The sequence below is a fragment of the Ophidiomyces ophidiicola genome, assembly GCF_022830035.1.
Source record: "Ophidiomyces ophidiicola strain CBS 122913 chromosome Unknown scaffold_33, whole genome shotgun sequence".
NCBI classification, from domain to species: Eukaryota; Fungi; Ascomycota; class Eurotiomycetes; order Onygenales; family Onygenaceae; genus Ophidiomyces; species Ophidiomyces ophidiicola.
The window spans coordinates 32,660-55,079 of record NW_026054673.1 but is presented as its reverse complement, the minus strand read 5'-3'; the positions used below and the strand labels follow the sequence as shown (position 1 = coordinate 55,079).

Genomic DNA, 22,420 nt, shown 5'->3' with positions numbered 1-22,420 from the left:
TCACTAAGCATTATTATTTATGAACGGGCGGGCATCAAACAGGGCCGGCGGCGTTGGGTTTGCGGCGGGCGGGAATGGCTCGGCACGGCGGCGGACGGTCGGCACGGGCAGATTGAGTGGTTTCATGTGACGGTGCACGAGGGATACTGCTGGACGTACAAGCAATCCCTGCGGTGCACGACAGACACGGTGATATCACGGTTATGGGATGTCGGCCAGCTTGTCGGCCAGGCCGATGGTGTGCACGGGCCACTGCAGCAGCGGGCGCCAGGCGACGTCGAGCGAGCGGAAGATGGCCTCGAGCAGCTGGCCGCTCCAGCCCTGCGACCACCAGCAGGCGTCGAGACGGCGCAGGATGACGCAGTAGTGGGCGAGGATGACCAGGGCCATGGGGCGGCGGGCCTTGAGGTGGGCGAGGTAGGCGTCGGGCACGACGACGGGCCAGCGGAAGACGGACTCCCAGCTGGTGGGGGCGCGCTCGAAGGAGACGCGCAGCTCGCGCAGGGCGTGGTCGTAGGCGGCGCTCTCGGCGGCGGCGGCGGCGGCGTTGCAGGCGTGCAGGTAGTCGAGGGCGGCGGCGACGTCGGCGGGCAGCGGGCGCAGGCGGGCGGGGTCGGCGGGGCGGTGCACCAGCGGGCCCAGGCAGCCCTGGCGGATGAGGTCCCAGAAGGTGGTGAGCACGCGCTCGACGCCGCGGAAGAGGAAGAAGTCGTGCAGCACCTGGGTGACGGGCTCGGCGGGGGCGCTGGCGGGGCGGTGGTGGCGGGCGGAGCGGGCGAAGGCGAAGGCCAGGGCGGCGGTCAGGCTGGAGAAGGCGAAGACGGCGTGGCAGTTGGCGGGCGTGATGGCGGCCAGCTGCGGGCGGAAGGCGGCCAGGGCGCGGTCCTGGTGGCGCGTGGCGCGCTCGGTGTAGCGGGCGGACGCGGCGGGCGGCGCGGCGGCGGCCAGGTGCAGGGCGGCCAGGGCCAGCAGGCCGTGCATGAGGAACGGGTGCGACAGGGCCTCGCGCGGGATGTAGTGCTTCCAGATGGCCTTGTGCTCGTTGTTGTAGGACAGCGTGCGGTAGGTGTGCGCGGTGTAGTGGTGCAGCAGCTCGAGGTCGGGCAGGTGGAGCGCGTCGGCGGGGGGGGAGGAGGTGGTGGTGGTGGTGGTGGGGGGTGAGAGGGGTGACAGCGGCGCGCTGGAGGAGGAGGCGGTGGTGGTGGTGGTGGTGGTGGTCGTCGGCGTTGTGCGAGCGGCGGCGGCGGTGGTGGAGGACGAGGGCGGAGCGAAGGAGCAGGCGATGTTGTGCTTGCGGCAGTTGGCGCACGGCGGGGGGGCCTCGTCGCACTGCAGGAGTCAGCTAGGAATCGTAGAGCATTAAGATTACGATGTACCTTGATCTTGCGGCGTTTGCACTGCTGGCAGCCCAGGCGCGACTTGCGGTGGCTGCGGCGCGGGCCCATGGTGTGTGAGGAGAAGAAGAAGAGAAGAAGAGAAGAGAAGAAGAGAAGAGGAGAAGAAAGGCAGCCAAGTCGAGTCAAGTAACTAGCTAATAGTAAGCAGAGTAGTAGCGATAATAATAGCAACTAAGAGTAAGCAGAGTAGGACTAAGAGTAACCAGCGCCATAACCTCCCAGCTAAGACTAATGAAGGCAGAGAGTGCATATAAGCTGCCACGCCCGAGCTGTCCGTGAGCTAACTAACTAACTAACTCAAGATAACCAACTTACTACTAGTTAACAGCTAACTACGCATACTACCAAACTACGATGCGCGCGCTGGCGCTGCTCTGGCCCGCGGCGTGCTGCGCGGCGGGCCTGCTGGCGGCCACGCCCGACGAAGCGCCGGCCGCGGCCCTGCTGGCGCTGCAGGCCACGGCGCGGCGACACCTGGACGCCGAGCTGGCCGCCCGCCCGCGCGGCGGCTGCACGCGCGACACGCTGCAGATCCGCACCGAGTGGTAGGTCGTTCATCCATCCCTAAGTCCCTCCCTGGTTAAGTCCTAACTACGAACTATGTACCCAGGCGCGCCCTGCCGCCGGCCGCCCGCCGCCGCTACATCGACGCGGTGTACTGCCTGCAGCGCAAGCCCGGCCTGATCGACCAGCGCCTGGTGCCCGGGGCCAAGTCGCTGTTCGACAGCTTCACCACGCTGCACATCAACCAGACACACACCATCCACAACAATGTAGCGCCCTCCCCTTCTCTGCTCGTCTCTTCGTGGTCCTGACCAGCCAGTTCTCGTTCCTGGTGTGGCACCGCTACTTCGTGCACGTCTACGAGCAGGCCCTGCGCGACTGCGGCTACACGGGCAATCATCCGTAGGTCTCTCTTCACCAACTACCTAGTAGTTATATGTTAACCACGGCGTAGGTACTGGGAATGGGGCTACGACGTGTACGACCCCGCCAACGCGCCCATCCTCGACGGCTCGCCGCTCAGCCTGGGCAGCGACGGCGCGCCGCTGGCGGGCCGCAACGCCACCTGGGCGCAGTGGCCGCCGCCGCCGTTCGCGCCCACGCCCGACCTGGTGGTGGAGTTCCCGCGCGGCACAGGTGGCGGCTGCGTGCAGCGCGGGCCGTTCGCCGACATGACGGTGCACTTCGGCCCCATCTCGCAGGCCGACCAGCGCCACCTGCACCGCATGTTCGCCTTCCGCCCGCACTGCCTGCAGCGCGACCTCAACCCGGCCATCGGCCAGCGCTACCTGGCCTTCAACTGGTCCGTGTGGGCCGTGGCCGAGAGCGCCGACATCATGGGCTTCCAGGCCCGCATCACCGGCGACCGCCGCCAGGGCCACGGCGCCTACCCGCTCAACCGCTTCGGCGCCCACGGGGGGGGGCACTTCTTCGCGGGCGGGATGACCGGCGCGTGTATGCATCTTTAATATTATCTAACTATAGGTATGATCTTATCCTGACAGATTACAGTCTCCGACCTGTACGCCAGCCCGCAGGACCCGCTGTTCTTCCCGCACCACGCGCAGATCGACCGGCTGTGGGCCATCTGGCAGTGGCTCGACATCGCCGCCCGCCGCCACGCGCTGTTCGGCTCGCTCACCTACGAGAACCTGCCGCCCGCCCGCAACGGCTCGCTCGACGATGCCATCGACCTGGCCCCGCTGGCCGCCCCCGTCGCCGTGCGCGAGCTCATGGACGTCGTCGCCGGCCCGTACTGCTACTTCTACGAGTAGCGTCTTCCTCTGTAGTTATTATTATTACTGTAGTTAATATTATTATCTTTAGCTAGTCATTACCATATTATTAGTCATTACCATATTATTATCATATTCCTCCCGCACCGCCGCCCACAGGTTGTCCACCCCCCCCGCCTGCCACCCCGCGTACCGCGCGTGCCGCAGCACCCGCGCCACCAGCCGGCCCTCCGCGCCCACCGCCACGCCGCCGCCCGCCGCCAGCCGCCGCGCCGCCAGCACGCACGCCCGCTTGTGCGCCCGGTGCTTGATCGTGTTGCGCACCTCGAAGTACAGCCACCGCCGGCAGCCCGCCAGCGCCCGCACGCGCTCCGCCGCCGCCAGCCCGTCCAGCTCATCCCGCCCGTCGCCCGCCGGCCCGCCGCGCGTCATCACCCGCTGCTCCACCTCGCTCGCCGTCAGCTCGTACGCCTTGTTCTGCAGCAGCACCGCCAGCTGCTCCGCGCTCGCCGCCGTCTCCAGCCGCAGCGCCGTGCCCGTGCTGTGGTGCCGCAGCGCCCGCCCGCCCGCCAGGAACTCCGCCACCGCCTCCGCCAGCGTCTCCGTCAGCGACGCGTACCCGTGCGCCGCCGCCCCGCGCTGCACCGCCGCCACCGCCGCCGTGAACAGCGGCGTCAGCAGCTCGCTGAAGATCACCCCGTCCGAGCACGCCGGCGTCGGCCGCGCCGTCGTCATCCGCGGGCTGCGCACCAGCGCCGTCAGCCGCGCCGGCAGCGCCGCCAGCTGCGTGAAGTACTTCGACCCGTACAGCTCCGCGCTCAGCGACGCCGCCGTCAGGTGCGCGAAGTCGTGCAGGTCCCACACCGCCCGCGCCTCGTCCAGCAGCGCCGTGCTGGCGCCCGCGAAGTCCTGCCGCCGCACCGCCACGTGCTGCGGCCCGAGTGCCGCGATCGCCCGCGGCGGGATGAGCCGCTGGTGGTGCTCCACCGTGAACCCGCCCGTGTTGATCAGCCGGTGGATGCCGTAGTTGATCGCCCGCGTCGCCTGCCCGTCCGCCCGCAGGAATTCGTCCATCTGCCCGAACAGCGCCCGCTCGCGCTCCACCGCCGCCCGGAATTCGTCGCGGCATTCAGACCGCGTCGCCAGGTACACCACGCCGTATTTCTGCACCGACACGGCCGCCTGCCAGAGGAGCTCATGCGACGCCAGGGACGATAATAGCGCATGTTCGTTGGCTCGCTCGAGCAGAATCCCGCAGCCCTCAAGGATGCATGCCAGGAGTGGCTGCTTGATGGCTCGGACCCAGAACTTGATGGCCGCGTCGTTGTCGAGGTGAGGATGCGCCGGCGCGTGCCCGTCGAGCCACCACGTCGACGGGTCGTACTCCTCAGGGAGGTCTTCGAAAAGGGGCAGGTCGATTTCCGGTGCAATGCAGTTCCGTTTCACAGCCGCTGGCCTCTGGGGCGCTTGTTCGACCGGTCTATCGAGCGGTGCTTTGATACATTGCTCCGACGGATAGATTGCGTTGAGCATGCTGATTCTCAAATGCAGAGGCTTGCCTAGAGAAAAGCTTGGGGAGTATTGTCGATTTGCTGGTGAGGCGCTGTCTGACCTTCAATTTATCTACATACGTACATACCTGCAAATGTCTGAGCGCTCTCCGCGCTGCTCACTTCTCCTAGAACCGTAGGATCTGGACTCGTATTTCCAACCCGAGCAGGCTGCCAATCACGACGGAGCCCAAGAGCTGAAACGAGAAGAGCTTCTTTGCCTCCTGCCATCCGTTTTCCTTGTGCAACATGGGAGCCGCCAGAGGGAGCATTTCCATCCTTGCCGGACCGCCCAGCTGAGAGTGTGCGGCTGACACCAACCCAAAACCGGTTGTGATGTGCTGCATGTACGCACAATCATACAACTCGCATTTGTAGAAGAAACGGTGCTCTCACTGGTTGGCAGAGGGCTTGGATCTCGCGCGAGCTGCAAGTTAACTATAGCTAGTGGTCTTTGATCCCCTAGTCACAAGCTCGTGGGTGGTCCTATGTACGGAGTGGGGTTTGACGAGTCAGGCCCACCAGCACCGTGTTGAACGAATAGCTCGTAGATCTATCCCAGCATAGGCGCGTAGAGGTAGGCACCTAGTTGCCTAGGCCGTGCTTGAGCCAGGGCGTCCAGGAAAGTCATGGGCAGACTAGCGAGCGCCGTGTGACAACCCACGTAGTTACTCCGTACACGCCACCGCTCCAGAAGCCCTCTGGACTGCAAAGAATAAAAAAAAAGCAAAAGAGTGAGCCGAAGCGAAGCAGCTGAACGAGCATGTCGTTTCTCACACCCAGCCGTGTGCAGAGTGTCGTCGACACCAGCTATCGCGTTCATCGCGGGGATGCTGGACCTTTCGCCTGTTTCGGATGCTGGTCGAATGCTGGCCCCCGGCCCAAGGTTGCCGCGTCGATCAAGCCCACACCGCCCGCAAAAGCTTGTCCGCAATAGACTCGCCCTGAACATCTCTAGCCAGCACCGGCGTCGGGTTCTCTCACTCGCGGGTTCTCTCTAGTCGCCCCGGAACTCTAACCAAAAGCACCGGTCTGGCCCAGCCGGGGTTCAAGCTTTTTTTTGTTTCCCTTGTCTGTCCGTCGATCTGAGTTAACTCTATCGCACTGAGACGGGTCAGCCGCTCCGCGAGATGTAGCTAACTGCATCACTAGCTACTTAATCCCGGCTCGGGTTCAGCCGCTGAACTAACTAACGAGTGAATGACTGGATGGCGCGGGAAAAAGCTTGTTGGTTCTGAGCCCGGGTTTTGCCTGATATCGCACCTTCTCCCGCCGACCTCACACCGGCCGTGGAGCTGCCTGCGCGCTTACCATCAGTGCCCAAGACGATGGCCGGCCAGTATCAGGACCCCAAGGCCAGTGAGTCGAGTATGGCCAGCCAGGGCCCTGCTGCCGACGCAAGTCTGGAAAAAGCTGTGGTGGCGAGCGAGAATGGGGAGGAAACGGCCGACGACCAGGTCGACCATGGCCTTCGCGCGTGGCTGACCGTTGCTGGCGCCTGGTGCTGTCTGTTCTGTGGCTTTGGCTGGGTGAACGGTGAGTGTGCTGATAGTTACCTTGAAGGGCCCTATTGTGTCTGACTCAACGGGCAGCAATCGGCGTCTTCCAGGAATACTACCAGACTCATCAACTACGCCACTATTCCACCTCCAGCATCTCCTGGATTCTGTCGCTGGAGCCGTTCGCTCTCTTTGCCGCCGGCATTGTTCTCGGTCGGGTCTGTTCCCCGCATACATGTACCCCTGACGTCCCTAGAGTCACTGCAGCTGGGCGATCGCCCCTCGTGCGCTATTAGGGCGAAGCATTGCGCAGTCCTAGCCATCTCTTCTCTCTCTGTCTCTCTTCCTGGTCTAACCCAGCCATAGGTCTTCGACAGCTATGGCCCAAAATGGCTCCTCCTCATCGGCACCTTTCTACACGTCTTCGGCCTCATGATGACCTCCGTTTCCACCTCGTACTACCAGTTCCTCCTCGCGCAAGGCATCTGCAGCCCCCTCGGCGCCAGCTTCGTATTCTACCCGGCCTCCGCCTGTACCGCCACCTGGTTCGACAAGCGTCGCGCCTTGGCCTTTGGCATCATGTCCAGCGGTTCCTCCCTGGGCGGCATCGTATTCCCGGCCATGCTGTCCCGGTTATTGCCCCGTGTCGGATTCGGCTGGTCGCTCCGGATATCGGCCTTTCTCATCCTGGCATTGTTGATTGTCGCCAACTTGACGATCCGGTCGCGAATAGCGCCTGTCCCTCGCCGGGTTACATTGGGTGACTACCTTGGGCCGTTCCGGGAGTTGCCGTTTGTCTTGCTGACGTTGGCGTCGTGTTGTGGCTTTTTTGCCATGTTCGTGCCAATAAACTATATCATTCTCGAGGCGCAGGAGGACGGAGTACGACGTGACTTGGCTGAGTACCTCTTAACCATGCTGAATGCAGCTAGGTTTGTTGACATTCTAACACCCTATCATGCACTGGCTAATCAAGAGACGTAGTCTACCTGGTCGGATTTTGCCGGGGTATTTCGGTGACAAACTTGGTCGGTTCAACGTCATGATTGCAATGTGTGGCCTATCAGCGCTAGTCATTCTTGCACTGTGGATTCCAGGCACACTGCTCTCACCCGGATCGGCAGCTGTTTACATCGTATTCAGCGTAGCATATGGGTTTGCCTCGGGTGCTTTTGTGGGCATGGTCCCAGCACTGCTGAGCCAAATAACTGCCGATGTAACTAAGACCGGCGTGCGCCAGGGGGTGTTGTATACTTGTCTTAGCATTGCCACGCTGACGGGAAGCCCTATTGCTGGAGCAATTCTGAATAGCCAACACGGAAGATACTGGGGGCTACAGACCTTTGCAGGTGCCATGATGGTGGGGAGCGTGTTCTTCTTCGTGGCGGCGCGCATAGTCCTTGGAGGGATGTCTCTTGACCGGAAAGTCTGATTCAGAATTCATAGACCATAGCCAGCGTGGTGAGTTAATTAATAAAAGTTGTAATATTATTTGAATATGCCGAGCAATCTTAATGCTGGAATGTGATAAGTTAACAGAACACAAGGAGTAGAAATGGAATTTAAAGGCTGCTATATTCGTCACACAGCTGAGCAAGTGTGACATCCAGTTTGGTTAAGCCACGGGGTTGGTGTGTTGTCCAACGGATAGCCACCTTGTTATAAACCTGCTCACACCATTAACGACGATGCTCTATCATAATGCAATGATACATACATTACTCCATTCTGGATGGTGGCGGTGTTTGGCCGATTCTTTAGCAATTTGCTCCATAAAAGCCTTTGATAATCGAGTTAGTAGGGCAATGCTCCCCATAGAGTGACTGGCATGCGACTAACCCAAGTTTGCTTAAACGTCTTGAATCGGATCTCCCGTTCGATCGCCATGCCGTCTGCAGCTAAATGCCATAGCCCACCGCCGCTAATCAACAGGGCATGCACACCAGCCTGAACTGCACCCACGTCTTCGCCCTCTGCGACTACGGGTTGCGGGTCGACATGCTCTGCCACTCCGAAGATCTTGTCTCCAATATCTCCATTAGTATAGGGGATCAAATACCCTGCCTCGTCGCAGCTTTCTGCCAGCTGTGCAACCACCGTCAACCCCACCAAGGGATGGCTGGCAATACGCCGCAAGGCGTCCGGTGCGGCATAGCAGCTCAAGACCACAATGGATTGCCTCTCTGCACGACCGCCAGATAGACGGGAAATCTCGTCGCACAGGTGCAGAATTGTGTCGCCTGTCGCAATGATGGTGTCGAGAATGACGAGCCGTCCGTCATCGGGCCCGCGTGGATATGGCTTCCGGCCTTGCCATTCCGCTAGGACGTCCTTTGTGCCTTTCTTCTTGCTACAACGGACAAGCAGGCAAGATGTAGAGGGGAAGAGGGGCTGCGCGGCGACCAGCATGGGCAGCGCACCGCGGAGAATGGGCACAAGCGTGGTTGTGGCGGTGGTCAAGGACGGATCATGAGACTGCGCAGCGCTGACGATATGGCGGGTCAGTGAATGGACGGTGTTTTGCATCGACTTGGGAGTGGAAGTAGGAGAGCAGAGGGGTGTCATCAAAGGCGCAATATCAGGAGAAGACGAGGAAACCTCAATGATGGGAGATGAGGCAGCCATGCTGTAGCTTCTTTGAAGGTTACTCTATGTTCTATGCAATGGGTATCAAGTGGTTCGAAAGATTTTTGATGTCAAAGTCAGAATAGGAATTATTAGGACATGTGGACCAGACATCTCCTTGCACGGATGATTAAGTGGCGGATATAGATCTCTCCACAGATGCATGCTTCTCGCAGCCGCAGCTGAAATGGCCCGCTGATCATTTAGTTAGTTAACTATGTACGGAGTAGTTAGTCAACTCTCGGCTGGGCCAGCCTGGTCGCCGTTCGTCTGGCCTGCCAGGGTCTTTGTCCGCTTCAAAAGCCATCGTATCGTGGTTTCTGTACTCTGTCTCACGAGCAACACTCAACATACGAAATTGAAACCATGGCAAAACTGGTCATCTTCGACTTCGATGGAACACTCTTCGACACCCACGAGTCCATTGAGCACAGTATCAAACTCACTTTCGACACCCTGCTGCCTGCCCATGTTCCCCCGCAGTCAGAAATCCACCGCCTGATCTCCAGCGGCGCAGGCCTGTCCGACACTTTTCGCGCGCTTCACCCCGCTGCCGAAACATTCGCCGCTACGGAAACTCAATGGATCGACAAATATCGCGAGTTATACGCTGTCCATGGCCAATTGCTCATCAAGGCATTCCCCGGAGCCAAAACGCTTCTCGAGGAACTGAAGGGCCATCACATCCCCACTGTCATCGTTAGCAATAAGGGTGTTGCAGCTGTCAAGACCGCACTGGAGCGTAACGGTCTGGAAGGATATATCCCCGAGGACTTGATTATCGGCGATAAAACACCAGGAGCGTTAAGGAAGCCCGACCCCTCGAGTTTTGTCAACGTCCTCGTGCCCGCATTGAAGGCTCGTGGAATCGACGGTGTGCAGGCTAGCGAGGTGCTCGTGGTAGGCGATACAGTGGCTGATATTCAGTTCGCGAAGAACATTGACGGCCGCGTGTGCTGGTGTCGGTATGGATACGGCGATCGTGAGGCGTGCGAGGCCATGGCACCCGATTTCGTCGTCGATTCGTTAAACCAAGTCGTTAGCATCGTGCGGAATGTGTGAGCAGTGAGGATCCTTTTGTAAGACGTGTCATGTTTAGCAGAGTGCTTTTCCACATAAACATTGTCTTTGGCCTCGATGGGAATAATGATATGTCGCGATCTGGATGGTACTTATGCCAAGGATCAATTAAAACTTCGCTTCAGACAAGGCAAGAATAAAATAGGGGTAGAGATACAGCATGTTTAGTTAATCGATAGGTTCGCTAATAGCTAAAAAATTCCAACAGAAAATATATGAATAGGATTGCTTTGATTCGTCCTATAACTATATGACTCTACTCTGGCTATTTTAGGAATGTTGGTACTCTTTAGTGAAATCCCTTCAGCAAGAGTACTGTATAGCTTCAAAACGGTGGCCCGGGGCTCTAATTTCCAGCATCGCAGTTCATTGGTGCCCAAGCATTTGGTGGAGCAAGCTTTTGAATGTGCTCTCTTCGTATTCACTTAGCCATTTCTTGTTAGGTTAGTACAGCGCTGTGAGAACAGGCAGGGCCCAGAGTCAGAATATTAATTAGAACTTTGCAGAGAAAGTTCCTATAGAATTGTATAAATTTGCTAGTTGACTAGCTGGTTAGTCATTCCTTACTCCGTACTCAGACTGCCATTAGTTTCGCTTGCGCTAAGTTTTGTTGGTGTAACTACCAAACTAGGTACCTAGTCAACAAAACAAAACAAACCAGAAGAGAATTTGGAGCGCAATACGGAGTATATAAAAATACACTTACTAGAGTCGAAGGTTCAGCGAATTACTATGTCTCCAACAGATATGAGTGACTTAGCAGCCAGGCTGGAGAGGATGAAGGACGAGGATTACGCGAAGAAATGCAGGAAAAGGGCCATGAAAGACAAGGTAAGTGGCCAGCTTTCGTGGATGCCTTTCAATTTAGGTGTTGACTGCCTGCAGGGCATCACCTACTTGGCTTGCTCGAGCAAGGGATACAATTCTAGGCTTTATCATCTATCGTGCTCATCCCTGGCTTCAACGTTTTATAATTCGATTTTGCCCAAAATACTTGCTTATCAGCCTAGGCCGACGCATTCGAGAACAAGGAGATGAGCTATTGAAAGTTGGTCCACGTGCCAAGCCGAGCCTAACACTCCCCCTGGCCCTGTGGGCGGTGGGCTTCCATGGGATATCTTTGGGGAGACTTTGGCGGAAATGCTTGCTTCAATTCCGTTAAGGATTTGAACCTTTATCTAAACAAACGGCTGAAAACATATTAACAAATCTGTTGATGTTGGACCATGCTATCCCCTTGTGCTATGCCATGGTGATCTGGTTCGGAGAAATATCATTGTCTTAGATGACAGCAAGGGGGAGGGTACTCGTCCTTTAACTGCTGTTACAGAGAAAAAGCTGGGACTGATAGATTGGGGCCATTCCGGGCTTTACCCACGCATATTCGAGTTTGTTGCGATGGAATCTGTGAATGAGGGACACTATGATGATCCACATAGAGGAGATCAGTTTGCTGAGGCCCTAAAGAAGGCAATGTATGATAGGATAAGACTAACTGCAGTTGAGATGGAATGCCTTCGGAAGCTCTTATATGCCCGGTCGCTCAATTTAAGATATGAACCGTCATTCTTGTACGTTCATGTTCAACGCCCACTGATGGTTTTTGTGTTTGCTAACTTGGCGCGGGTATATAGTGAGGAGGCTTGGCAAGGTCACGGGTAGTTCCTTGGCCCTCGCTGCCCAGCACGTGATGCGCAGCTCGCGACGCGCCTGTGGAGCAAATCGATTTCGCGATCTTAATTGCTTCCTGACGCGACTTCCTTCTGCGCCAACGACAACCTCGATGGCCGCCAACACGGCATTCAAAACATCGTTACGTTAATTTCGCTCTTTTATCTATATGATGGCAGAATCCCTTTTAACGCCCCAGAAGCGGGTGCTTGGTGATTCCACGAAAACTCGCGGGAACCTTCGACCGATATCGCCCAACGCGACTAAGAAGCGGAAGCTCGATTCTCAACCCGATGTTCTTACGAAACCTCATTTGCAGCCAGACTTTCGAAAACGCATCACCCCGGCATCCAGTCAATCGCAACAAAAGAGCCAGTTTGTCGAAGAGGTCCTGGAGAAATTAACACAGGACATAAGTGATCTTAAAGAGTCCAATGCAGAAAAGGATCAACAATGGAGGCGCCCGAGCCTTGGTGGCTTTGACCCAGCTAAGGATTCTCTTTGCTTTCAGCAGATTGAAGCCGAAGAAGGAATACTAGATCGCAGTGGAACCGCAGTAAAGCTATTTGGAGTTACGGAGGTATTGTTCGAATACAAAAAACTCTCCATACTTAACTTACCTAATGTAATTGCCATTAGGCTGGTCACTCCGTTCTTTTACATGTAACCGATTTTAAGCACTATTTGTATGTGGCGGCGCCCGTATCCTTCGAACAGTCGGATTGCGCGGCTTTTCAGTCCTACCTTGAATCCCAACTAGCGATGCACCAGCCTGCTATACACTCGGTGCGGATGGTATTAAAAGAAAACCTTTTTGGCTTTCAGGGTAATCAGCGAAACCCATATCTCCAGATTACTGTGACCGACCCGAAACATATCCATAGACTCCGATCGATAATCGAAAATGGAAACGCAAATTTTAGGGGGCTTTGGAAGGTTGCTGGTACAGATGGTATTCTTACTTTCGATAATATCCAATATATCTTGCGATTTATGATCGATACTGGGGTGAGTTGAACCTGTGCGGTGCATTGCTTGGGTTTCTCTGTCTAACTATGGGTCTTTGGATAGATCTCCGGAATGTCGTGGGTTGAAGTTCCTCCATCTAAGTATGACATGCTTCCTCCTAATCGTCGTCAATCGAACTGCCAAATAGAAGCAGCTGTACATTATCGCGACCTGATAGCTCATCCGCACGACGGTGAATGGGCAAAAATGGCACCATTAAGAGTTTTGTCCTTTGATATTGAATGTGCCGGCCGGAAAGGTATTTTCCCTGAGCCACAAGTCGACCCAGTGATCCAAATTGCGAACATTGTTACCCGGTATGGAGACTCCAAGCCCTTCGTCCGAAACGTATTTGTCTTGGATACTTGCAGCTCGATAGTCAATACTCAGGTTCTTGAATTCAATGATGAAGCAAAAATGCTGAATGCTTGGAGAGATTTTCTGGAAGAGGTTGACCCAGATGTAATCATTGGATACAACATTGCGAACTTCGACTTCCCATACTTACTTGAGCGTGCCCAACACCTCAAATGCAACAAATTTCCGTTCTGGACAAGGCTCAAAAACACCATTTCACAATCAAAAGATACCAACTTTTCAAGCAAACAGATGGGTAACAGGGATACCAAAGCGACCAATACTAATGGAAGGATTCAGCTTGACCTTCTTCAATTGATTCAACGTGATCATCAGCTCCGGAGCTACACGTTGAACTCCGTTTGTTCCCATTTTCTTGGGGAACAAAAGGAAGATGTTCATCACACTATGATCACCGAGCTATTCAACGGTACGCCGGATTCGAGGCGACGTTTAGCAGTGTATTGTTTAAAAGATGCGTATCTTCCACAGCGCCTTATGGACAAGCTCATGTGTCTGGTAAATTATACTGAGATGGCTAGAGTCACTGGTGTTCCGTTTAATTATTTACTATCTCGAGGACAACAAGTCAAATTCATCTCTCAACTCTTCCGGAAAGCGTTAGAACAAAAGCTGGTCATCCCAAATATCCGAAATGAAATTGGCGAGGAGCAATATGAGGGTGCGACTGTCATTGAGCCTGTCAAGGGCTATTATGATGTACCAATTGCTACACTCGACTTTGCCTCTCTGTACCCCAGTATTATTCAGGCGCATAATCTTTGCTATACAACTCTCTTAAACAAGACAAGTGTGGAAAAACTTAAACTAGAGAAAGGTGAAGATTATATTGTCACGCCCAATGGTGACATGTTTTGTACTGCGAAAGTGCGAAAAGGCCTTTTAAGTCAAATTTTGGAAGAGCTGCTCTCGGCCAGAAAACGTGCCAAAAAAGATCTTGCTACAGAGACGGATCCTTTTAAGAAGGCTGTTTTGAACGGACGACAGTTAGCTCTCAAGATTAGTGCCAACAGTGTTTACGGTATTACGGGTGCTAGTAACGGAAAACTCCCCTGCTTAGCTATTGCTAGTAGCACGACATCATATGGCCGACAAATGATTGAGAAAACCAAAGATGAAGTGGAGGCGCGTTACACAATTGCGAATGGATATGCTCATGATGCAAAAGTTATATATGGCGACACTGATTCTGTGATGGTAAAATTTGGCGTTCAGGATTTGCCTGAAGCTATGAAGCTTGGACAAGAGGCCGCCGATTTTGTCTCATCGAAATTTTTGAAGCCAATCAAGCTCGAATTTGAAAAGGTCTATTTTCCATATCTTCTAATTAACAAGAAACGATATGCAGGTCTCTACTGGACCAATACGGAAAAGCACGATAAAATGGATAGTAAAGGTATCGAAACTGTCCGTCGAGACAACTGCCGCTTGGTTCAAACTGTCATTGAAACCGTGCTTAAAAAGATCTTGATCGACAGAGATGTCGGTGGGGCGCAGAGGTACGTCTCCAAAACTGGCTAAAGAGAAGCCTATGCTGACACACTCACGTAGATATGTTATGGATACCATCTCCGACTTGCTTCAGAACAAAGTGGACATGTCGAAGCTTGTCATCACGAAAGCGCTTTCTAAATCGGGTTACAAAGCCAAACAGGCCCATGTTGAATTAGCGGAGCGCATGAGAAAGCGCGATGCTGGCTCAGCACCCACACTTGGCGATCGTGTTGCCTATGTTATCATCAAAGGTGCTGGAGGCTCCAAAAATTATGAAAAGTCTGAGGATCCCATTTATGTCCTTGAAAATAATATCCCTATCGATACAAGATATTACCTTGACAACCAGCTTGCAAAGCCACTTGCTAGGATTTTTGATCCTATTCTTGGCGAGAAAAAGGCGTCCCAGCTACTCGCCGGTGAACATACGCGATCAATATCGGTTGCTGCACCTACTCTGGGGGGTTTAATGAAATTCGCGAAGAAAACGCAAACCTGCATGGGCTGTAAAAAGCCACTTGTGGGAAAAGATGAGAAACCTGGCGCTGTCTGTGACAACTGCCGACCTCGACTTGGTGAATTGTACAACAAGACACTAAATAGAGTGTCCGATTTAGAGGTACGCTTTGGCCGACTGTGGACTCAATGCCAAAGGTGCCAGGGGAGTCTACACTGCGAGGTCATCTGCTCGAGTAGAGATTGCCCTATTTTTTACATGAGAATGAAGGCAAAGAAGGATGTGGAAGATTCGGAAAGAGAACTAGCGAGGTTTGATCATGATCCAGGTGCTTGGTAAAAGCAAAAATTGGAAGTATCTTATCTATAACAGTATGATGACCAGGGTAGCGAGGATTGGGGCTCTTGTGACTTCAACATATTATGTTATTTCTATCCATGCAGTGATGACATCGTTTGGACTGATCGGTTCTAATATTTGCCCGTTAGCTATATGATATTGAGGTAGGCATAATGGGCGGGTTGAATATGCCGAGGCTTAGAGAAAGCGGCATGCTCTCAAGGAGATTGCGATTACGCAGTTGCGGTGTATTTGCCACAAAAATACAACGCATACTCTATATACGAATAGTAAAGCAAAAACTGGATCTGATGTTTACAAACTGCAAGAGATCTAGGAAATAAGCTTAACGTAATTAAGCTTTACAAGCGTCTTTCGACTTCAGCCAACTGCTCCGCACTCCGTAGTTCGCTAGTTAGTTAGTTAACTAGGCTGATTTCTAACGTTAGTAAAGGACTTCCTTGGCACAGAACTGGCCACCAATCAAGAGGGGCTGAATTCAACATCAGAATACTTTTGCCTCAACCTCCGCTGCACGTTTTTGACCCAGATTACATGGTCTTATCGTATCGATGGCCGAAATTTTTGGCTATCGCTGCCTTCCATTTTGCTACATAATTTTGAAGCCGAATATTGCTGAATAGGGGTGTTGGAGCGGTATGGGGGAAGGAAATACCTCCCGAGAAAAGGCCATGCCATCAGCATGGACAGAAGTCAGTGTTAGCTCTCCGATCATGATACCCTCGGACTCAGACCGCTGATAGGTATTCTAGCTACTATCACAGCATGAATCAAACTTGAATACCCACCTGGAGCTGTGTCACGTGATACATAAACAACTCGCTGCTTCCTCTGACTCAACGGCCGCAATCTCATCAATCATCACGGGAACGCAGCAGTTAATTCAGGATTTGGAGAAGATTCAAGCTGAGCTAGTAGGAAACACCTCCTATCCATCTTCTACAATGTTCTGACCCCGTTACCAAGCTTCCCGGTATCGCAACTAACACCTCTGACTCAGACCTCAACATGAGTGGCGCGAGAAAGCTACCTTCGACTGAGGTATCCGGACGCGAAGCTCGAACTAATTCCAAGAATTTTAAATGTGACAGTCAACAAACGTCGGCATGCCAAACCAAATCACCTGTTGGGCTGCCGATAAATCCCGACCGAAAGCGGCGTCGTGATGAAGCTGCAAAGGAAAGCTGCACTCAACATGGCCAGAGCGCCAATATACGAAAGAAAAGAAAGATAGGGCTTTTAATACATAATCATTCCATATCCATGGCTGATCCTAACAGCCATCCAAATTATACCCCTACAGTCAACCATGAGGATATATCAGATGAGGTGGAAGCTCGTTTGAAGTTGAAAGAAATAGCCCGTCGCAATATCAATGGTCAACGAGAGAAGAAAAGGAAAAGAGACGGTTCACAATCGCCGTCTGAGTGTACTACTATTGACAGCAGTACCATACTAAGGCGGAAAAGGTTGAGAACTAAAAATGGTAATGGGTGAAACACTTCAATTGGAGATTACTAGGGCCTAGGAATGGAGCCAGTCTGTTATACGCGAAGCCTTTGTGATACCCATTCATGAAATCGACGGAGGAAAAAGCACTGTGGTGACGATCCGTTGGTGTGATTTAATTCGCATTAGCCCTGTTTTCGAGTTGGGATAAATTCATATTTTTATTTGAATCTCGCTGTCTAACAACATATTCCATACCAACTTCCAAACCATTTTCCCTCTTCTGGGGAGGGCCTTCCCTGTATTTTTTCAGAGGTGGCCATCGCCTCCCAAAGTGTATTCCCCAGCTTCCCCAAGAAGCCCAATGGATACCACCCCTAAACAGCCATGCCCTTTTGTTAATGCTCTGCCGACAGGGACCAACGCATATGGGAGAGAATCACACTGTATACTGTACACGGATTGGCAAATTAACGATTGCTGAAAGGCTTCAGCCGTTGGGCCCCCAGAAGCGTCAACACGCACTACCAGATTCCTTTGTCTCCCAGTTGAGCATTTCCAGCCATGCTGATGGCAACTCCTGCCCTGTTTTCTGCTGAAGAGACCAACTCAGCGGTTCTTTGAGTGATTCCGGATCACCACCTTTTGCCTTCGTCGACCGAGGATTCCTGCTGGAGTTCCATGCTTCCCTGATATTTGATGATATGACTCTTTCCGTGGCGAGTGCTCCCTCCCAGTTATGCCCCTTCCTCCGTGGGTATAAATTCCCCCTCCCTCGCCAGCTGCCTCTCTCTCTTTTTCTGTTTCTCTGAAGTCGAATGCTCTTGAGACAACTCTTACTTGCTGTCCCCCCTTAACAATTTTCTCAGCCTTACCACCGCCGGTTCAAGCGCAACTCGCCCTTTTGATCAGCTCCCCCTTAACACCTGTTCAACAGCGAATCGATCACTATGGACGCTTTCCGCAACACCGCCGAGACCTCATTTTTCTCCGCCTCTCTTTCGCAGCCATTCCCTTCGCCCTACCTCGACAGCAACAACGACGCCGCGTTCACTGTAAGCTCTTTCACTTTTGTAACTGTTCTTGACGTGCTGCGGATTCACCTTTTCCTTGCCTCCATCTCAGATTCTACCTCAGGCGAGTACTAACTTTCGAAGGAGCAACCGTGCGGCAGCGAGAGCCGCCCGAGCACTCCGGTTCTTGGGAGTCTTGCAGAGGTGAGCAGTCATCGGAGATTTTCTTTTCTCTCAGTACTAATCTATGTCGTAGGGCATTGCTCCTTCACTTTGCTGGAGTGTGAGCCGCCCCGGCGTTCCCATTCTCGGGGATCTTGCTGCTGTCAGTGTTAATCGCCAATGTTCTCTTTTGCAGTGCTAAGCTTTGGTATAGGGCATTGCTCCCGCGTGCGTCTGGACTCTCTCGCCCACACCAGAGTTCGGGGACCTTGATGTGGTGAGTTGAAACCACAGGTATTCTTCTCTGGCGGAACTAATCTTTATTCCAGGGCGTTGCTCCTCCCCCCTCCCCGTCCGGCGTCGCTACAGACCCGTCATATAGCGGCGCCGGTTCCCTTGATACCGATCGCTATATCGGTATCATGGAAGGAGAGCGGCCAACGGTCCCCTTGTTGGTAGTAACGCCACCAACGCCACCGGGGGGCCAGCCGACTCTTGCCAACCCCGTATCCTTGGGTTGGCACTATGGGCAGACGCCTGCGACCATGGCACAGGCGCCATGTTCATATTCTTTGAGCCCGGAGGTGGCTCAAGTAAGGGAGGCCCCAACACAGCTGGGGCTGTCCCTTAAAAATCGACCTTCGACGCCGATCCCGGTGATTCGTGAGCCGACTCCGACACCGATGGATCAGTCGGATTGTCGCCGGCCTCGCCGGCTACAACGGCTGCCTCGTCCTGTGTACGACGAGAAATATCTTTATCCGGGGTGGTACCCCAGAAACCGGAGGCCCAGGAAGAGGCGGCGTCGGGGTTGAAGCGAGGTAAAGGTCCTTCGCTTTTGCATGGCTTGAGCTCAGCCCTGCAAATAAAAAAAAACCCAAAAAACACCACCGCGAAAATCGCCGGTCCCACGAGCGCCGATTCAATATCAAAATACCGATACGGCACCGATTAAAAGTCGAACGGGCAACTTAACAGACAACCGGCAGACACCATGGAGTGGTGGACTATCATCAGTGGCAGTTGAGGACACTCTTTTCCCTCTACACGGTTTTTTTAAAGTTTCCCGTAAAAACGGGTTTTTGCCGTGCCAGTCTTGAGGGTTTTTATCGAGGCCTCAACTGCCATGGAATTACATGTGTTTTGAAATTTGAAATGTCATTGAGGGTGGCCCCTTGCCTGACCAGCAGGTGGTTGCCCATACACATGTATATATTCCTGAAAAACAACTAAACACATTACTACAAAGCTTCCAGGTATAGAAAGCTCTTCATCAAGTGTTGGTGCCGTAGACGTCTAAAAGAAAATCACAAAAAATATTTCCAGCGTCTTACATAGCATACTATTTTGTGTAAGGGGCCTAGCTATCATATAATATTCGTGGGGGTTCAAGCTATAGCCAGCGTGCAGGTCTTCGCTATACCAAGAAAGCCGTAGCAGAGGGTGCAAGGCTGCGACAGATCCGTAATACCCCTTGATACATATGTCCTAAAGGGCGATAGGAATAGGATGGTGGAAGTTTGGTTGAAGCTACCGATAACGGTGAACAACCGACCTGACCTTGCCCGTGGTTGGGGATTGGAGCTTTGAGTGGCTTGTATTTCGTGAATCCAAATGTGATGACCATCAGGAATGAGCTTCAATCATCAAGCACGACTGGCCGAGGAGGCATTTGGCCTTTATGAGCTGCATCATCAAATCACAGTTCAACCCCTTTTCCTGAATGATGGAGCGGAGTGTCAAAATACGACTGGCTGTCTTAAATAAAATTCCTAGGTATTCAGGACTTCGTATCGTTTCCAGAGGAGTTCTCATTGTGCTCGATGTCCTTGGGCACTCCAATCGCATCCCGGATATGGTCCATAATCAAATCACCGTACCCCTTTCCCTCCTCCAAGGCTTTTCTTTCCTCGGCGATCCTTTTCTCTCTCCATCCTTCCTTCTCTCCACCCATCCAAATTTGTTTTCCGAGATCAGACAGCCCACCGGCATGCCCTTGGTCGGCTTGTTGTAGTGGACTGTGTCGTATTTCCTGCTGTCTAGCTGCTTCCCTGGCCTTTTTCAGCTGTTCTCTTACTTCTTCCGCTCGCTCCGTAGGAAGATCTTTGAGCATGCTAGGTGTATGGGAGCCTTGAAGACGTGCTCCCAATCGATCCATAATGCTCCTGCCGGTCTGGTCGGCAGTTAGATAGTTGGCGGAGAAGAGGAACGCGGAGGCAAGTGATATCGTGTAGAAATCTAATTTTCGAGGAGGAACAGCGATTAAAACAGGCGCGGCAATCACAAAAGTTATGGAGGCATAGCGTTTGAAGAGGTGGTATTCTTCGGAGCGAGGTAGAGGTTGTGTAGTAGTACTGGCATTTGAGGAGCTCATTATGATAGAGTGCGGTTCGGCTGGGGTCTATTTTACTATTGCCGAAGGCTACTGGCAGCGTAATATAATAAAGCTGGAACTGTATAGCTCTTGGTCCAGGCGAGGAGTAATTAATAGCTCTAGAGATCCGAGTTCGTTGAAAAGCCCTGATGTTTCGCCCGAACCATTTTGCCACTAGGGAGTAACGTATAAGATGCTTCTATTGGCTGAATCCTGTAATTTTTGATTGGACATTACGTTACAGCTAACTAGCCTATTTCCGAAATCGCCTATCACAGACAGCCTGCTGGCAACAATACGTAAAAAATAACCTTTCTTTCTGCTTCATCTCAAAGTCCCTTCGCTCTATTTTATTCTCTCCCGAATGCATTAATTGTAGTGAATGCAAGGGAACACTCCAGCAACAAACCATCCCCTATTTACCAGCTGATCGCATCCAAATTTATCGGTTTAATTTCTTGTTTTGGCGCTGCAGCAAATTTGACTGTCCCGTCTTTATTGTACCCACCTGCCTCAATGACTCCTCCGGATATATCATCAATGATTTTGCCTAGGTTGCTTGACAAGCCAACATTACAGCGTGATGTGGCTGATTCAACGTGGGCAACAAGTGAAGTCGTGGTTTTGAATGGGCGAAAACAGACCGGACAGCTATGCCGGGTGAATGGGGTCAGCGTGTGCTATCGTCTCGTGGAACTATGAACTTACTAGACGACCCCTCCATCATGGATCCCGGAGTTCAAATGGTCGGATATTTCCTCCGGGGTCTTGAATACTTTATCACAAGGACAAACATATGCCCCAAGTACAGTATTATACAGCTGGTCGGTGTCCCAGAGAGTAAAGTGCTCCTTCAGTCGCTTTTCACCGCTCTCCATTGGCGGCGCTTCGCCCCAGTCATCCAACTCGCCGGTCTCTTCCTCATTGGCGGCCATATTGCTGTCTTCAGTATCATCTATTCCGAGGTCCGAGAAGGCCATAAGGTCATCATTGTCGCATTTTTCCTTTCCATTTTTATCATCTAGAACCATTGTGGGCCACTGCTTGGTGCTGTGTGTAATACCGCTTATTTCGGAGGTCGCATCATCCAACTCTTCATCTCCGATGCTGGCCCTGGCGACGATATCCCTCATTCTCCTTTCCGGGATCGGAAGCTCAGAATCGTCCAGGATATTCAGCCTCACGCCACCGTCGAGACTTTCGGCAACTGACGCCGTAGTTCCACATGCCCCAGGAAGGGCTCTCCTGCCTCCTATTTGACTCTCTAATGCCGCTCTAGTCGCGCGTTTTTGTATCCGTTGAGCTCTATACTGCTCTTCAGTAAACCCCTCACAGCTTCCGCTTTCGACATGAGCCATAAGAGCATAGGCACGACTGAACGTAGCATGACAGCCGACACATGTGATCTTTTGCTCTGCGCGGTGCATCTACCAGCAAGTGATAAGAGAGTCGATTTTTGTTAGCGAAATTGAACAGAGATAAATGAATCAGAGCTTCAGCAGTTTTGCAGGGTAATACAGCAACAGTACCTGGACAAGATGCAGACCACGCCCACCCTCACTTTTAAAGTCATCCCCACAGATGGGGCAGGCAATATGTTTGGTACTCTGGATCTTATGAATCATAAAACTTTCTTCGTCTTCGAAGTCCTGGTCGCATTTATGACAATATTCATGCTGTGGACTGTATTTCTTGTGCTTCATAAGCTCCCTTTCACTGGAACATATATAATTGCATCCTGCGAAGGTACACCTTAACTGGCGAGCAACCTGGTGTTTACAGGGCTCCATATTGGGCAAGTCGCTCGTGTTGACGGAGAGAAATATGTATGGTCAAGATATAGGGATCAAATGAGAGTAGTTGGCGCGGGGAATGCCATTGTTTTGATTGGGAAAATTTTAGCACCAGAAAAGGACCAAAATACATGTCACGCATCCTTTTACGGACTAGTTAATATATGGAATTCAGAGCGACACCGACGCCTTTAAAGAGCAGCTCACTAATAACTGTGTGCCCAATATAAAGCAAAGCTGGAAGAGGTAAGCTGTACCCCAGAGCACATTGTGTGAATACTATGCTAATATTTGGTACATTACATAGTACTAGGTGGTTTAGTTGCTAATTTGCAACTCGCCATTGCCACAATTCATGGTTGGTGACAGCT

At 52.8% G+C, this 22,420-nt stretch overlaps 11 protein-coding genes across 11 annotated transcripts; 6 read left to right on the top strand and 5 right to left on the bottom strand.

Annotated features, from left to right (window-relative positions):
• Positions 1 to 201: 201 nt before the first annotated feature.
• On the bottom strand, positions 202 to 1,445 carry LOZ57_005881 (uncharacterized protein; the record flags this gene model as incomplete). Its single annotated transcript, XM_049254907.1, has 2 exons — positions 202 to 1,329; positions 1,377 to 1,445. 2 exons carry the CDS (start codon positions 1,443 to 1,445, stop codon positions 202 to 204), a joined length of 1,197 nt encoding a protein of 398 aa, XP_049106074.1.
• Positions 1,446 to 1,751: 306 nt separating this feature from the next.
• On the top strand, positions 1,752 to 3,175 carry LOZ57_005880 (uncharacterized protein; the record flags this gene model as incomplete). Its single annotated transcript, XM_049254906.1, has 5 exons — positions 1,752 to 1,942; positions 2,008 to 2,170; positions 2,221 to 2,303; positions 2,356 to 2,855; positions 2,913 to 3,175. 5 exons carry the CDS (start codon positions 1,752 to 1,754, stop codon positions 3,173 to 3,175), a joined length of 1,200 nt encoding a protein of 399 aa, XP_049106073.1.
• A 355-nt stretch (positions 3,176 to 3,530) lies between these two features.
• On the bottom strand, positions 3,531 to 4,917 carry LOZ57_005879 (uncharacterized protein; the record flags this gene model as incomplete). The annotated part of the gene is made up of 3 exons (XM_049254905.1): positions 3,531 to 3,821; positions 3,887 to 4,695; positions 4,776 to 4,917. The coding sequence occupies 3 exons, from the start codon at positions 4,915 to 4,917 to the stop codon at positions 3,531 to 3,533; spliced, it is 1,242 nt and encodes a 413-aa protein (XP_049106072.1).
• Positions 4,918 to 6,014: 1,097 nt separating this feature from the next.
• On the top strand, positions 6,015 to 7,617 carry LOZ57_005878 (uncharacterized protein; the record flags this gene model as incomplete). The annotated part of the gene is made up of 4 exons (XM_049254904.1): positions 6,015 to 6,222; positions 6,279 to 6,403; positions 6,552 to 7,117; positions 7,170 to 7,617. The coding sequence occupies 4 exons, from the start codon at positions 6,015 to 6,017 to the stop codon at positions 7,615 to 7,617; spliced, it is 1,347 nt and encodes a 448-aa protein (XP_049106071.1).
• A 130-nt stretch (positions 7,618 to 7,747) lies between these two features.
• On the bottom strand, positions 7,748 to 8,810 carry LOZ57_005877 (uncharacterized protein; the record flags this gene model as incomplete). The annotated part of the gene is made up of 3 exons (XM_049254903.1): positions 7,748 to 7,852; positions 7,903 to 7,965; positions 8,025 to 8,810. 3 exons carry the CDS (start codon positions 8,808 to 8,810, stop codon positions 7,748 to 7,750), a joined length of 954 nt encoding a protein of 317 aa, XP_049106070.1.
• A 366-nt stretch (positions 8,811 to 9,176) lies between these two features.
• On the top strand, positions 9,177 to 9,872 carry LOZ57_005876 (uncharacterized protein; the record flags this gene model as incomplete). The annotated part of the gene is made up of 1 exon (XM_049254902.1): positions 9,177 to 9,872. One exon carries the CDS (start codon positions 9,177 to 9,179, stop codon positions 9,870 to 9,872), a length of 696 nt encoding a protein of 231 aa, XP_049106069.1.
• Positions 9,873 to 11,733: 1,861 nt separating this feature from the next.
• On the top strand, positions 11,734 to 15,237 carry POL3 (DNA-directed DNA polymerase delta; the record flags this gene model as incomplete). The annotated part of the gene is made up of 4 exons (XM_049254901.1): positions 11,734 to 12,141; positions 12,201 to 12,569; positions 12,633 to 14,446; positions 14,499 to 15,237. The coding sequence occupies 4 exons, from the start codon at positions 11,734 to 11,736 to the stop codon at positions 15,235 to 15,237; spliced, it is 3,330 nt and encodes a 1,109-aa protein (XP_049106068.1).
• A 1,029-nt stretch (positions 15,238 to 16,266) lies between these two features.
• On the top strand, positions 16,267 to 16,755 carry LOZ57_005874 (uncharacterized protein; the record flags this gene model as incomplete). The annotated part of the gene is made up of 1 exon (XM_049254900.1): positions 16,267 to 16,755. One exon carries the CDS (start codon positions 16,267 to 16,269, stop codon positions 16,753 to 16,755), a length of 489 nt encoding a protein of 162 aa, XP_049106067.1.
• A 902-nt stretch (positions 16,756 to 17,657) lies between these two features.
• Positions 17,658 to 18,697, top strand: LOZ57_005873 (uncharacterized protein; the record flags this gene model as incomplete). Its single annotated transcript, XM_049254899.1, has 5 exons — positions 17,658 to 17,762; positions 17,865 to 17,924; positions 17,977 to 18,045; positions 18,097 to 18,159; positions 18,212 to 18,697. 5 exons carry the CDS (start codon positions 17,658 to 17,660, stop codon positions 18,695 to 18,697), a joined length of 783 nt encoding a protein of 260 aa, XP_049106066.1.
• Positions 18,698 to 19,662: 965 nt separating this feature from the next.
• LOZ57_005872 (uncharacterized protein) lies at positions 19,663 to 20,256 on the bottom strand (the record flags this gene model as incomplete). Its single annotated transcript, XM_049254898.1, has 1 exon — positions 19,663 to 20,256. One exon carries the CDS (start codon positions 20,254 to 20,256, stop codon positions 19,663 to 19,665), a length of 594 nt encoding a protein of 197 aa, XP_049106065.1.
• A 707-nt stretch (positions 20,257 to 20,963) lies between these two features.
• Positions 20,964 to 21,931, bottom strand: LOZ57_005871 (uncharacterized protein; the record flags this gene model as incomplete). Its single annotated transcript, XM_049254897.1, has 2 exons — positions 20,964 to 21,683; positions 21,923 to 21,931. 2 exons carry the CDS (start codon positions 21,929 to 21,931, stop codon positions 20,964 to 20,966), a joined length of 729 nt encoding a protein of 242 aa, XP_049106064.1.
• Positions 21,932 to 22,420: the final 489 nt, after the last annotated feature.